We start from the raw sequence: 16257 nt of genomic DNA, 5'->3' as shown, positions 1-16257 counted from the left end.
GGCTTACTGAATAAAGCTTTAACAGTTAATAAACATTTTTGAAGTCTGATGTCCAAGATTTTAGAGCCTACCTGTTAAATGTTTTGTAGTAGATGTATAGTTCTATCCTCTGCAAACAGAGGAGAGTTGGTTTCAGGAGAAACTACTCTATCCAAAACTGCCAAAGATAGGTGCACCAAGCTTGTATCATCATATTCAAGAAGACTTGAGAGTGTAATTGCTGCCAAAGGAGCATCAACAAAGTATTGACCAAAGGGTGTGAATACTTAAGGACATGTGATTTCTTAAAGTAATGAAACAGTGAAGTTCGCAAATCCAGCTGCTTTGTGTTGTGAAGATCTTCTGTTGGTTGTTTGTATGTGTTATTTCAGAGGTGGAACCCTCGAGATGGCTTCACTGACACGCTGCTGCCCACAGACCGCTGGCCATGGAGCGATGTGACGGGGATGAATCCGCAGCCGCTCCATAGCTTCCAGTTGCCCTCCCGGAGCTGGGAGTGGGAGGGAGACTGGTACGTGGATCAGACTTGTGGAGGAGAGCTCAGCCAAACTGGGGTGAGAAGCAATACATGAAGACACACAATCATACTGATGTTTGTTTATAGTGTTCTTTTGTCTCTTCATTGAACACATACACACGCACAAGTTTGAGTCAAGACCCAAATACTAAAGGTTTTTTAATCCTCTTCTACTGATACTGGCTTCTGTTTTTGGGGAAATGTGTTTTTTTTTTCCCCAGAAGTCGAGGTTATTGCAGTGTAGCATTCATTAGAGCTCAACAAGTTGTGGTCCAAGAGTAAGATTCCAATTTTTTTTTTTGAAATAAACCACTTAGGAGCCAAAAGGCTGTATCCTCCACACAGCACAAAGCCATGCACAGTGTGCCATAGAAGATGCACACTGTGTAGAGCACTTTGTGGCGATAGCAGGATAACATGATTTCAGGGACTGCATCCATATGACATGACTTCGGGGACTGCATCCGACACACACACAGCCATCTGTGGTGCACAGCCTCTCCAGCCAAAGACAGCATGTGAACAGCCGTTTGTGTGTGTGTACATTGTTCGTGCAAGATGTCGGACTTGGGAGGTTGAACGAAGTTGGATGACAGTCAAACGGAATGCTGACGGTACGGGAATTATGCGAATGATGAGGAACTCTCAAGACAGAAACAAAAAACGGAATACGCAGGACTTGAAGTTGTCGTTGGGATTCGTACAGGAACAAAGCTGGACGATGGTTAAATGATGTCTCTGAAAGTCAACGTAAGTCCAGATTTATTGTTTCGTTTTGGCTTCAGTATCTTTCGTTAGTGCCGTGTGACTGGGGATTCGTTGCTAGGAAAGTTCAACGACCAAAATACCAACATTTTGGGCACAATGAACATCTTTTCACTATTATTACAACTCCAATCACACACAAGAAAGTTTCTTGACAGTTCATGTTATTGAACAAAACCGCGTCTCCCTAACCGGATACAGTTGTGACGACATCACGCATGTACGTAGGCGCTGTCTAGCGGGATCTTGAAAGTCCCCCATTCACAGCATCTATTCAAGATGTCATCACATTTTTTAAACGCAGTGCAAAAAAGGCACTTCTGCACAGTCTAGGCGGTGTGCACATCTGTGTGTCTGGCTGCAGTTCACCTGTGTTACAGAGTCATTAAATGCAGCAGTTCTGCGTGTGCACCCAGTGCAAGGTTGAAAAAATAGAAGAAAAAGAACTACTGTGGAGAAGTTTCTCTGTGACCAACACCCACACCTGTGTGGTTCACCCCCCCCCCCCCCCAAAAAAAAAACAACACAAAACACAAAACCCGTCCATAACCAAACCAGCTAGAACCAAACCATGGGTTCCTAGACAGTCGCCTCTGCACTTCTTCTTGCTGGCCTTATTTCTTTCGCAGCTTTATAGTCATTTTGACACAGTGATCCAACTTTTAACTCTGTGTTCATCCGTTATTGTCAGCAAAATCGCGCTTTTGCACGCTTGCGTTCTGCGTAAATGGTCGTCTTGAGTGCAAATCATTGCGTCAACGTGCACACAGTGCAGCTCATCAGCTCCATTATAACAGCGCTTCTCAAACTTTTTTTGCCATACCCCCCTTTGGATGGAAAAAATAATCCATGCCCCCCTTGCCAATTCAGGGCTTATATAAAACAGCAACTTTAATACTCTTTTCAAATAAACTTACTTTTATTGTGTCACCAAACTGAAAAAGTGCTTTTAGATAGCAATAAAACGTCATATAACTTAAAGATAGATAAGATAACATGTAGATAACATGTAATTTACATTAATAATATTGCATAACAAGGTGTGCAACAATGGTCTGAACACAATAACAATTTGTAATATTATTGCAACATAAAGTGCCTACAACATCTGTGCACCTTCAATCTCAGTGACTAGAGTGGGCCTGTTTTCCACTGCAGATAGCATCAAATCTGGGCTCAATACATGACAAAGCCACTCTAAGTTCATGCTCAATGTTAAGAGTTGTCCTGTACTTGGTTCTTATACAGGCAACAGCTGAGAATCCAGCCTCACAGAGGTATGAAGTGGCAAAAGGAAGGAGAATATTTAAGGCCCTTTCAGCAATGGCTTGGTACTGATTTGCCACCTCAATCCAAACCTCAGTCAGTGTCTGTGTTGTGAACTTCAGCCTGAAGCTCGAGTCATTGGTCAAATCAGTGAACTGCTCTTCTTCATTACATTGTAGGCCAGTGGGTGGTTGTGCTTGAAAAAGATTTCTCACCCAGTCATAGTGAGCACAGTCATCTGGGAAATATTTTTGGAAAAAATCCCCAAGAGAAGAGATATGACCCTTGAAACAGTTCATAACTGGTGTAGCATCCAGGTGGTAGCTTTCTACAAACTCACTTAGGTTCTCAAATGAGTCAGTGTTTCCCCTTTCAATGCATTTTCCCCACATCTCCAGCTTTCTTTTAAAGCTGTTAATTCTGTCTGCCAGGTGAGGGAGATGCTTCTCTTTGCCTTGTAGCTGCAGATTTAAGTCATTTTGCAAAAATGTCACTGAGATATGCCAGTTTCATTACAAACTGCTCATCTTTAAACTTTGATGCAAGGTCAAACATGTGCTGCTCTTCCATGAAAATCCAAATTTCTTCTCTCAGTTCAAACACTCGAGACAACACTTTGCCTTGGGAGAGCCAGCGGGACTCACTGTGAAACAACACGGCTGAGTGTCCCGCCCCATCACAGAGTGCAGAGAACATGCGTGCTTTTAGGGGTCTTGTTTTGATGAAGTTAACTGCGCTCACAACATCAGATAACACCTCGTTTAATTCACGGCTCAGTTGTCTTGATGCAAGTGCCTCTCGATGTATTATACAGTGCGTCCACTGCGCGTTTGGTGCCACTCGGCGTATCAGTGCCTGCAGCCCCGACTTGTGTCCTGCCATTGCCTTTGCTCCATCTGTGCAGATTCCGACGCAGTTCTCCCATTTTATGTTGTGTTTCATCAAATAGTCATTTATGATTTGAAATATTTCGTCAGCTGTGGCTCTGTTTGTTACGTGTTTACAAAACAGTAAATCCTCATTCAGGGAGGTTGGCGTGAGAAAGCGAACATATGCGATGAGAAGGCAGTCTTTATTATTTACTGTGGCTTCGTCCACTTGTAAAGCATAACGGGACTGTCTCACTTTCTCTGTTAGCTGCTCCTCCAAATCATGTGAAATGTCACGTATGCGCCTGCTAATTGTGTCATTAGACAGGGGAATAGACCTCAGTTTCAGAGCGCTTTTCTCGTCTATCATAGCAGAGACCATATCTATAGCTGCGGGGAGAATGAGCTCTTCTGCAATCGTGTGGTTTCTTGCAGACAGCGATTCTGTAAGCAACTTTATATGATGCTAGTTGTGCCGCGTTGTTAGTTGAAGCTGCTTTGGTAAAGGTCATGTGCTGCTTGTTGTAGTCTTCTAGTTTCCTTTGGAAAAACTCGAGCGGTTTGTTGACATGGGAGGGATGTGTTGACTCTATGTGTCTTCTTAACTTACATGGTTTCAAACTGTCCGCTGCAAGTGTTTTCAAAGCACACACAATGGTCTCTCTTCTTCTCCGACGAGTCTTGAAGTAAATCCGAGAGCAAGATATGTTTTATCATACTTCCGGGACTTAGTCTTTGATGAAGGTATGCTGTTTTCAGCGTCTGTTGTCTTTTGCTTTGCTCCTCCTTTGCATGTCTCCATCGTGACCCCCCTCCCTGCCTGCAGCGTGGTGCAACCATGGAAGCGCGGTAGTTTGGTGTGCTCTAAAACGGGTCCATGATGCTGCACCGTTCAACATTTGTTCCGCACATTTTTGCAGCGCATTTCCAGCCTGTTTACGCCCCCCCCCCCCGATGCCTCTCCACGCCCCCCGCAAACGGGCGCGCCCCACACTTTGAGAAGTTCTGCATTATAAGAAGATGTTAAATCTATCATAAACATACTTTTACAGCTGCTTATGAAGAAAGAATGAACATGCAACTGTTTTACCAAACCATGACAGTATTAACATTTCAAATAATTACCTTTTAGGCTGTCCCAAACACATTCTCCACCTCATGCAGCACATGAGAGAGAGAGGAAAAAAAGAGAAAATAAAAGCTCCAGCTGTAATGGTCCTGTGATTCCAGAAGCAATTAGAGGTGTTTTCAACATCCAAACTCTGACACAAAATGATTAATCCGCTACAAAATAATTATTTTATATATAACGTCCGGCGCACAAAGCAGGTGGGATTGTCAGGACGAAGTATGCAAGAGGGTGGAGCCAAAATAGTCTGTCCTGTCCTCGTAGCTACCAGGTACTCAGATAATGGGCTTCTAACAGCCTCATCTTTGCCACTAAAGCCCTGGTCCTACCGAATAATGAGCCATGTAGCATGCTTTTTTGGTACGAGTCCAGTTATTCAACATACGTGGGAGCGTGGCACTTCAGGTGAATTGGAAACTTAATAACTGTCCAGGTCTCTCTTGCAAAAGAGGTCTCAATCTCAATGGGACTACCTGGTTAAATAAAGGTCAAATTTAATTTAAAAGTGTACAAGGTGTTTAGAGAAATTTTACGTAAGCAAAGCTTGGGTGTGAATGTCAAATCTCTCCTGTTACCAGAACAATGGTTTTCTGTAAATGTGCCCAGTTCCATGTGAGAAAGGGGCTTAAAGCCTGGGTCCCACCGAATAATAAGCCATGAATAATGAATAATAATATATTGGTAATGTTATCCATTAACAAGATATTAAATCAACTATAGACATAGTTTTACAGCTAGGAACTTTTATCAAGCTATAAAAACTTTAAAAATAGTTACCTTAAGATTTTCAAAATACATTCCACATGGAGCAGGAAAGAGAGGGGACAAAAAGCTTCCAGATGAAACAGTCCTCTGTGATTCCAGAACCGATTAGAGGTGTTTTCAGTATCCAAGGTTTGTCAGAAAATGATTAATTTGCTACAAAATAATTCTTTTATATACAGTGTCCAACGCACAGAGCAAGTGGAATTGTGTGCGCAAGAGGGCAGCCGCTCCAAAAATAGTCTCTCAGGTCCTGCGTCGCTGCCAGGCACACAGATAATGGCCTTTTAGCAGCCTCGTAAGCACCACACACATGCCTCTAAAACCTCATACACAACCTGCCCCACACTGTTGTTGCTAAATTTTGAACATCTTGAAATTAGCGCCACGCTCAGAGAGGATGCTCGTTAACTGAAGATAATGCCTCTAGTCTAAGAGCCATTCAGAGCCACTATTCTCCCGCGATAGTTGAAGAAACCCTCTCGTAGCAAAGAAAACATGCTGCGTGGCTCATTATTCATCCTTCATTATTCGGTGGGACCCAGGCTTAACACAACAAATGTGTACTCAGCCATGTTTGAGGGGTGGCGTGCTTGTTCCTGGCGGGCCACCAGGCCAATGAAAACCTCTACCAGATGAGAAATATTTTTTTAATAACGCCAACAAAAAATAATACAGACAAAATAACAAAATTAATACTAAAAATCAATAATCATTTTGGCACATCCATTAATCATGTTTACAGTGTTCACAATGAGCCATCCTTGCAAAGCTTGTTAGTTACAGAGTTTATTTTTATGCAATGGAATATTTCTGTACTTGTTTTCAGTGGGGCTAAAGGTTTTTTGTTTTCTTTTTTAGCATGCTGCTTTTCTGAGTCTATGTGCCTCGTGTTTTCCTGCTTTATGCTTCTTGGGATTTGGGGGTATCTGTGAGTCCTGCTGAGCCTTAAAAAAGAAACAGTGCACCACTATGGTAAAAATTTCACTGCTGATAGTAGATTGCATTGTCATTATTAAAATGAACAGACTGTGCCACTGTCCTAGTGGGACGGAGACTGCAAAAATGGTCAATACCACACGTTTTTTGTTTTGTTTTGTTTTTTCAATTTTGAGGGGTGGGGGGAGGGGGTGCCTTATGCTAATTTGCCTGTTTCTCTTCAGGGCTGGGAATACGCAGTAGATTTCCCGACCAACTTCTCCCCAGACAAGAAGTGGAACTCTTGTGTTCGTCGTAGACGCTGGATACGCTACCGGAGATACACGGCACAGGGCTCGTGGGCCAAGGTTTGGACAGTCAGCTTATGAATCTGTAGGTCCATCTGAGTGCAAAATCAAATACATTCTGTACAGTTTAAATCAGACTGAAGTAATGAAAAACCTGTTCAGGATCCAGAGGCAGTGCTTTGAGTCTTTAACCTGTGGGCTAACTAATTGAGTAAAATGTTGTTTCATTGAGTGTCTGTAATAATAATTGTGCCTTCTGGCTTCTTACGTGGTCTAAACGTGACCTGTGCCTCTTTATTTTCCAGTTCTTCATTAGTGTGGTTAACCAGCTGCTTTCCCACAGATTCCTCTGGACAATCCCAGGAAACCACCACTGCCACTCTGTGACATCAGCTGTGGAGGGTGGGAGTTGAGTGACAGCTCTGGAAGGTATCCGTATCTCTGGGGTGTGTCCCAACAAGGACAGGTCAGTCTGTGGGACAAAAGGGCACAGGAACACAGCTTTTAGTGTACTTTTACTGCAGTTCAATTATTTTTGGTAACTTTCTCTTAGCTGGCTAAGTCCAGTATAATTTATTATAATTGTGGCCACTAGAGAGCAGCATGTGTATAAAATTTGCTTTGTGTCCTTTGTTTGCATGCATAATGTCAGACAATTAAACTTTTTTTCTGGGAGTCTCAGCAACAGCATCAAGTCACAAAAAGGACCAATTAGTTGAATTGACAAAAAGGCATTATTAGCTCTGATTCTATATACTTGAGGTTGCTTAAAGATAGTAACAATAAAAGATCATGTTACATGGATGGTTTTCAGCATTAACCTATTTTGCCATATCTTAATTATCTAAAAAACAAGGAACATTTTAGACCTAATTCTACCATGTCCCCCACACCTTTTTTGGGGGGGTATTTTTGCTTTTCAGGTGTGGTTCAGAGAGGGCATCCACCCTCGTGTCCCAGAGGGCTCCAGCTGGGAAGAAGTAGAAGTGCCGAAGGAGGTTGCCCAGATATCAGCTGGTCCTGGCGACCTGCTCTGGGCCTTACTTTGGGATGGGAACCTGCTGGTCCGTACCGGCATCAGTTTGGACAGCCCAGCCGGTCAGTATTCATTGGAATTCACCTTTGCACTGCAAATACCTGTTTTGGGGTTTAGAATTGTTCAAAGAGTACAAGTTTGTTTTTTGTTTTAATCCTTCTATCATTATATCTTAAACGTTTTAAAAGGTTTTTGCACCAAACCAGTCATGGGGAACAACAATGCAGATTTTTACATTAGCAGTTGGCCTTTTAAAATGGCAAAAAAAAAATGCTTCTTTTTTGGCATCACTATGGACTCAATTATGTCAGCGGTGACTTGCATGTCTCTGGACTCTCATGAGTGTTCAAGATAAAGAGATGCTTATGAAGAGCTCAAGTGGTCACTGGACAGCGGCGTTTGTGATGTCGATGTCTTGTCAGGAGAACAAAGGTCCATGTTTTTTGGGTCCAGTTGCTTTCTGTCTTATCAATAACTTGTGTCAAAATGGACTTTGCTTGGGTACCACTGGCATTGTGAGAGAATATCAGATGACATTTTTTTGGCCATGTAATGCCTTTCTCTGTGCATGTACTAGCACATAGCTGCCTCATTGTTGAGGACGCCAGATACTGTATTAGGATGGATGGACACATTTGTTTATTTATTTATGATCATGTTTGTATTCTTTTTTGTCTCTTAACTTAGACTGTCTGCCTGCTCCACTTGTGATCTGCTCTCGCATTTTTAATCATCTTTTCTGCGGATACATTTTCTGCTGCTTTTAATCTTGAGAAGATTTTTTTCAGATAATGTAAATATTTTAGTTAATTCTTTTAATCATCATTGTCTGTCTGTTTTAGACAGTGTGGCTCTTTATACAACCAGACAAATCCCATCGAATAACTTCTCCCCTGTTGGGACAGTGTAGTGACATGGACCCACAACAGGGGGCGTAAATGAACGGACAATGGATGAGTCAAAAATTACAACACTTTACTGTTGTGAAACGTGCACAACGGAATACAGACAGATGCAGAATTTGGATTACAGTCAAATATACAAGGTTGACGTGTGGGCAGGCTTGAGGATAGGAGACAACCGTCCAGAGAAGAGCCGGGCCCCACACGATTTCCACTGGTACCGGATCTGGAACACGCCGGATCCGCCAAGTCCTGAATCCCCAGGTGGCCACCGTCTCCAGCTGTCAGATCTGGTACTGCTGGCAGGGCAGAAAACAGTCAATGGTGAGTGTGTGAAAACACACCCAGTAAACAGTCAGCAAATGTCCTCTTCTGTCGGTAGGTGGGCAACACACCTCCACCTCCCGATCACAATCACATGCAGTGTGTTACTTATCCGGTGAGGAGCGAAAACCATCGTCTCCTCCTCGGTTCCACCGACTCAGCCTCCAGCTGCGGATAATCTCACACACGCCTGCAAACAATTTCAAGAACAACACGTATCCGTGGTAATACAATTGTACGGCTGAGAATTTACCTGTAAGGTAGTCGATATCTCGGCAGCGAGGTGGAGTTGCTGCCCGGTTTTTAAGGTGATGGTGATGATGAGTAACAGCTGGTGCTTGTTGATGAGTGACAGCTGTCACTCCCGGTTGCTCCGGCGCCCTCTCGTGCCTGAAGCCCGCAGGGCGCCCTCTGGTGGTGGTCCAGCAGTACCTCCTCTTCAGCGGCCCACACAACAGGACCCCCCCCTCATCACCCCGACCCAGCTTGTCGGGGTGATGTGTGTAGAAGTCGGCCAGGAGGGCCGGGTCCAGGATGAAGCTCCTCTTCACCCAGGAGCGTTCCTCAGGTCCATACCCCTCCCAGTCCACCAAGTTACTGGAATCCCCGGCCCTTTCGACGGACGTCCAGAAGCCGGCGCACTGTCCAAGCTGGCTCCCCGTCGATGATCCGGGCATGAGGCGGCGCCGGTCCGGGAACACAGAGGGGTGAGGTGTGGTATGGTTTGAGTCTGGAGACATGGAATATGGGGTGGATCCGCAGCTTCACTGCGGCCAGACTGAGGACCTTGAGGACTTTGAAGGGGCCGATGTATCTGTCCTTTAGTTTTGAGGAGTCCACCTGGAGAGGAATGTCCTTCATGGATAACCACACCTCCTGCCCGGGCTGGTATGCAGGGGCCGGGGAACACTGGCGGTCTGCATGGGCCTTAGCCCTCGTCCGGGCCTTCAGTAAGGCAGAACGGGCGGTGCGCCACACCCGACGGCATCGTCGCAGGTGGGCCTGGACCGAGGGCACACCAACCTCGCCCTCCACAACGGGAAACAATGGGGGCCGGTACCCCAGACACACCTCAAACGGGGAGAGGCCGGTGGCAGAGGACACTTGACTGTTATGCGCGTACTCGATCCAGGCCAGATGTTCACTCCAGGCCGTCGGGTGCGCGGATGTTACACAGCGTAGGGCCTGCTCCAGTTCCTGGTTGGCCCGTTCTGCCTATCCATTCGTCTGGGGGTGATACCCGGACGAGAGGCTCACGGTGGCCCCCAGTTCCCTGCAGAAACTCCTCCAGACTTGAGAGGAGAACTGGGGACCACGATCCGAGACGATGTCTGTTGGTATTCCATGCAGACGTATGACGTGGTGGACCAGGAGGTCTGCTGTCTCCTGGGCCATTGGGAGCTTCGGGAGGGCCAGGAAGTGGGCCGCCTTGGAGAATCCGTCCACTGTTGTGAGGATGGTCGTCATGCCCTGGGACGGCGGGAGGCCCGTGACAAAGTCCAGGCCGATGTGGGACCAGGGGCGATGAGGTACCGGAAGCGGTTGGCGAAGTCCTTGGGTCCTCTTGTGGTCTGCCTTGCCCCTGGCACAGATGGTACAGGCCTGGACGTATTCCCGGATTTCGGCCTACATGGACGCCCACCAGAAGCGCTGTTGGACCACTGCCATGGTTCTTCACACCCCTGGGTGATAGGAGAGCTTGGAACCGTGACAGAAGTCCAGGACTGCAGCCCTGGCCTCTGGTGGGACGTACAGATGGTTCTTCGGGCCGTTCCCCGGGTCCGGGTTCCGTGCCAGGGCCTCCCGGACGGTCTTCTCCACGTCCCAGGTGAGGGTGGCCACGATAGTGGACTCGGGTAGGATGGGTTCCGGTGGATCCGACAGCTCGGTCTTGACTTCCTCTTCGTGAACCCGGGACAAGGCGTCAGATCTTTGATTCTTGGTCCCGGGGCGGTAGGTGATCCAGAAGTCAAAACGCCCGAAGAACAGTGACCAGCGGGCTTGCCTGGGGTTCAGTCGCTTGGCGGTCCTGATATACTCCAGATTCCGATGGTCCATGAAAACCGTAAATGGTACCGCAGCTCCCTCCAACAGATGTCTCCACTCCTCAAGAGCCTCTTTCACCGCGAGGAGTTCCCGATTGCCCACGTCATAGTTCCGTTCAGCCGGGGTCAACCTGCGTGAAAAATAGGCACATGGGTGGAGAACCTTGTCGGACTCTCCGCTCTGGCACAACACGGCTCCTATCCCTGAGTCAGAGGCGTCCACTTCAACCATGAACTGGCGGCTAGGATCGGGCTCCACCAGAACTGGTGCAGTCGAGAACCGGCGTTTCAACTCCCTGAACGCGGCCTCGCACTGATCCGACCAGGTGAAGGGGACTTTGGAGGAGGTCAGGGCTGTCAAGGGGCTAACCACCTGACTGTACCCCTTGATGAACCTCCTGTAGAAATTTGCAAAGCCGAGGAACTGTTGCAGCTTCCTACAGCTTGTTGGTTGGGGCCAATCTCTCACCGCCGCAACCTTGGCCGGATCAGGGGCGACGGAGTTGGAGGAGATGATAAACCCCAGGAAGGACAAAGAAGTGTGGTGGAACTCGCACTTCTCGCCCTTCACAAACAGCTGGTTCTCCAACAACCGCTGCAGGACCTGACGTACATGCTGAACATGGGTCTCAGGATCCGGGGAAAAGATGAGTATATCGTCCAGATATACGAAGACGAATCGGTGCAGGAAGTCCCGCATGACATCATTTACCAAAGCTTGGAACGTTGCGGGGGCGTTAGTGCGGCCGAACGGCATGACCAGGTACTCAAAGTGACCTAACGGGGTGTTAAATGCCGTCTTCCATTCGTCTCCCTTCCGGATCCGAACCAGGTGGTACGCATTCCTAAGATCCAGCTTGGTGAAGATTTTGGCTCCATGCAGGGGCGTGAACACTGAATCTAACAGGGGCAACGGGTATCGATTGCGAACCGTAATCTCGTTCAGCCCTCTGTAATCAATTCATGGACGGAGTCCGCCGTCTTTCTTGCCCACAAAAAAGAAACCAGCACCCATCGGGGAGGTGGAGTTTCGGATCAGCCCGGCAGCTAATGAGTCCCGGATGTAGGTTTCCATTGATTCGCGCTCTGGACGTGAGAGGTTGTACAGCCTGCTGGACGGGTACTCAACGCCCGGGATCAAATCAATGGCGCAATCATACGGACGGTGCGGGGGAAGAGTGAGTGCCAGATCTTTGCTGAAGACGTCAGCAAGATTGTGGTACTCCTCGGGCACCGCCGTCAGATTGGGGGGGACTTTAACCTCCTCATTAGCAGTCAAACCGGGGGGAACCGAGGATCCTAAACACTCCCGGTGGCAGGTTTCGCTCCACTGAGCCACAACCCCAGACGGCCAATCAATCCGGGGATTGTGTTTTATCATCCACGGGAAGCCCAAAATCACGCGGGAGGTAGAAGGAGTCACATAAAACTCAATCTCCTCCCGATGATTCCCAGACACTACCAGAGTTACAGGCAGTGTCTTGTGTGTGATTAAAGGGAGAAGGGTGCCATCTAGTGCCCGCACCTTCAATGGTGAAGGGAGCGCCACTAGAGGGAGCCCTACTTCCCTTGCCCATCTGCTGTCCAGCAGATTCCCTTCTGACCCCGTGTCCACCAGTGCTGGGGCTTGAAGGGTTAAATCCCCACTCAGGATTGTAACTGGGAGACGTGCAGAAATGCATGTGTGTCCCACGTGAATGTCTTGGCCCATCCTTAGCCCAGTTTCTAAGGGCGGGCGTTGGTGTTTAACTGCTTGGGGCAGTCTCTCTGCTGATGCTCGCTTGAGCCGCAGACAAAACACTCCCCGCGGGCCAGTCTCCTCTGTCTGTTAGAAGTTCTTAATTTGGCCCTGCTCGTGTCCATAGCATCGTCAGCAGGGGGAGCTGTTGCCACACGGAGCACTGAGGCTGTGGAGCGTGGGGAGGGCAGAACCTTTTCGGACCTGGAAGGGAGAGGGACGGCGCGTGCCCGGCCATGTCCTTCGTCTCGCTCCCGACGGCGTTCCTCTAACCGATTGTCTAATCGTATAACTAGATCAATAAGCCCGTCCAAATCCCGCGGCTCATCCTTAGCCACCAAGTGCTCCTTCAGGACCGACGACAGTCCGTTTACGAAGGCGGCGCGGAGCACTGCAGCATTCCAGCTGGACCTCGCAGCCACAATGCGGAAGTCGATTGCATACTCGGCTGCGCGCCGACGCCCCTGTCTCATAGACAGCAACACTGTTGAAGCGGTCTCGCCTCTATTTGGGTGATCAAAGACTGTTCTGAACTCCCTCACAAACCCAGTATATGTTGTTAGGAGCCGTGAATTTTGCTCCCAAAGCGCCGTAGCCCAGGCGCGTGCCTCACCTCGAAGCAAATTAACCACATAAGCCACCCGGCTAGAGTCTGACGCGTACATTACCGGACGCTGTGCAAAGACGAGCGAACACTGCATCAAGAAGTCTGAAAAATTACTACACTTTACTGTTGTGAAACGTGCACAACGGAATACAGACAGATGCAGAATTTGGATTACAGTCAAATATACAAGGGTGACGTGTGGGCAGGCTCGAGGATAGGAGACAACCGTCCAGAGAAGAGCCGGGCCCCACACGATTTCCACTGCCACCGGATCTGGAACACGCCGGAGCCGCCAAGTCCCGAATCCCCAGGTGGCCACCGTCTCCAGCTGTCAGATCTGGTACTGCTGGCAGCGCAGAAAACAGTCAATGGTGAGTGTGTGAAAACATACCCAGTAAACAGTCAGCAAATGTCCTCTTCTGTCGGTAGGTGGGCAACACACCTCCACCTCCCGATCACAATCACATGCAGTGTGTTACTTATCCGGTGAGGAGCGAAAACCGTCGTCTCCTCCTCGGTTCCACCAACTCAGCCTCCAGCTGCGGATAATCTCACACACGCCTGCAAACAATTTCAAGAACAACACGTATCCGTGGTAATACAATTGTACGGCTGAGAATTTACCTATAAGGTAGTCGATATCTCGGCAGCGAGGTGGAGTTGCTGCCCGGCTTTTAAGGTGATGGTGATGATGAGTGACAGTTGGTGCTTGTTGATGAGTGACAGCTGTCACTCCCGGTTGCTCCGGCGCCCTCTCGTGCCTGAAGCCTGCACTTCAGGCAGGGCGCCCTCTGGTGGTGGGCCAGCAGTACCTCCTCTTCAGCAGCCCACACAACATCCCCCTGGATAAATGACAACATTTGAGCAAATGTGGAAATCAACAAAGCGCCATGTCCACCTCCTTCATTTAAAGGAGCCTTTAATTTGTTTTAACTATATCATAAAAGATGTGAGGGCTGCTTTTTTTCTTATTAATTTTTAACAGTAGACAAAATCCCAAAATTTTATTTGACATAATATACATAGAAACATACATAGATATTGTTTCACCTACATCTCCTGCTGCAATCATTCAGTCTAATAAAGATTGTGAGAACTTTTAGTCCTTTTGTCCTTTTCCATCAGTAAAATCCAGGATATCAGGGGAAGCATCAACCCCTCTCTTTCTTCTCCAACCCCACACCTCACCCGACCATCTCTGTCCTAGACAGTTTCATGGAAGTATCATTGAAAGAGCTCATCAGTCTGGTTGACAGGATGAAACCTCCTTCCTCCTACCCACTTGATATCATACCCACCTCATTATTCAAAAAGGTTATCCACACCATTGGCCCGAGTGTTTTATCAGTAATCAACAGTTCACTGATTTCTAGCTGTGTTCCTCAGTGTTTTAAATAGGCTGTTATTCACCCTCTTTTATAAAAGCCTAATGCTGACCCTGCTCTTCATCAGAATTTTAGGCCAATTTCAGAATAGTCTTTTATCTCCAAAATTATAGAAAAAGTGATGGCCAAACATCTTAACAAGGTTGTAGCTGAACACAATATTCTTGATAAATTTGAGTCTGGGTTCCGTCACTTGAACTCGACAGAAACGCCTCTTCCTAGAGTTTTAAATGATATTTTAATGCATAGAGGTGGAGGTGAATATTCTGTACTTTTGACATGGTTGATCATGGTGTTTTGATTGAGAGACTTGGGACATGGGTGAGCATCTTTTAATAGGAGTGTCTTGGTTGCTGCAGCTAAGTTTCTGTCTTGAGCTGCCATTTTGTCCTGTGCTGTGCCTCAAGGTTCCATTCTGGGACCTGTTTGTTTGTGTTGTATTTGCTCCCACTTGGGCACATCTTGAGTACATTTAAAGATTTCTCATATCATTGTTATGCAGATGATATCCAGCCGTATATCTGATTTACACCTCAAAATGTTGCCAATGTATCTGTCCTTCAAAACTGTGTCAGTGTCATAAAGAACTGGATGGCTGCTCATTATCTCTCGCTTCCTATGGCAAAAACTGAAGTTTTTGATTGTGCCCCAGACAACTTTGTTTCCACTGTGATTATGAACCTTGCCTCTCTGTCTTCATTATTTCACTCATCAGTCAGAAATATGGGTGTGTACATTTGACCAGGTTCTCAATTTAGATACGCATGTTAGCCACCTGCTGCAAACTTGTTTTCTTTTCCCTTAGAAACATTGTGTCTCAAGCTGAGCTGGAAATGATTATCCATGCTTTCTTTCCATTACGTTTGGATTACATTAACTCAATTCTTAGCCTCATTAAGTCTTCCCTGGATTGCTTACAAACATTCCAGAATGTGGCTGCAAGGCTTCTTACGAGGTCCTCTAAGAGGTCTCATGTGACACCCATTGTGTCATCTTTGCACTGGCTCCCCATACAGTTCAGACTTGCGTTTTGAATTATTGGCTTTTAGAGCTCTGCATGGTCAAATGCCTGCCTACATCCAGTCCCGTTGCCAGATCTCAGTCTTAAGGGGGGCTTATGAAATCCACCAGGTGGGCACCACTATTAATAGCTTATTTTTGCTTATTTTCACTATTCACGCAGCCCTAATCCCTCACAATAATCATCACATTAACCATGACTGGACCAGCGCTCTCTCTCTCTCTCTCATTCTCTCTCTCTCTCTCACACACACACCCAAACACGCGCGCACATGTTCGCGCGCACACACACACACACACACACACACACACACAAGTACAAATAACGTATTAGATCACACGCAGCATCTCGAACTAAACAAACAAAAAAACACCACGGCGGGTGCATTTCAAAGCAACCAACAGAGGGGTAGCAATAGTACCAATTGCCATCACACACACACACACCGCCACCACCACCACCGAGTGTACACATGACGTATTAGATGACAAGCAGCATCTCAAACTAAAAAAAAAAAAAAAAAAACACCACGGTGGGTGTATTTCAAAGCAACCAGAGGGGTCGCAGTCGCAATAGTACCAATTGCCAACACACACACCTGTGGCGGATGCTGGTCCTTCAAGGAGGGGAAGCTCAATTTCGGCCTACATCATAAAATGTGTCGG

At 47.1% G+C, this 16257-nt stretch overlaps 1 protein-coding gene across 4 annotated transcripts in view; it reads left to right on the top strand.

Annotated features, from left to right (window-relative positions):
• Positions 1-16257, top strand: part of tecpr1b (tectonin beta-propeller repeat containing 1b) — a 70523-nt gene that overhangs the window by 11691 nt on the left and 42575 nt on the right. For all 4 annotated transcript variants that reach the window (XR_004565617.1, XM_034190345.1, XM_034190346.1 and 1 more), the window contains exons 4-7: positions 372-554; positions 6472-6594; positions 6878-7000; positions 7458-7632. Coding sequence is in view for 3 of the 4 variants with exons in the window: in XM_034190345.1 (XP_034046236.1) it covers positions 372-554; positions 6472-6594; positions 6878-7000; positions 7458-7632 (604 nt within the window). In the remaining variant the exon portion in view is untranslated. The remainder of the gene's footprint in view (positions 1-371; positions 555-6471; positions 6595-6877; positions 7001-7457; positions 7633-16257) is intronic.

Source organism: Thalassophryne amazonica, chromosome 16, assembly GCF_902500255.1.
Source record: "Thalassophryne amazonica chromosome 16, fThaAma1.1, whole genome shotgun sequence".
NCBI classification, from domain to species: Eukaryota; Metazoa; Chordata; class Actinopteri; order Batrachoidiformes; family Batrachoididae; genus Thalassophryne; species Thalassophryne amazonica.
The sequence above is the reverse complement of the archived record's forward strand: the minus strand, read 5'-3'. Positions and strand labels throughout refer to the sequence as shown.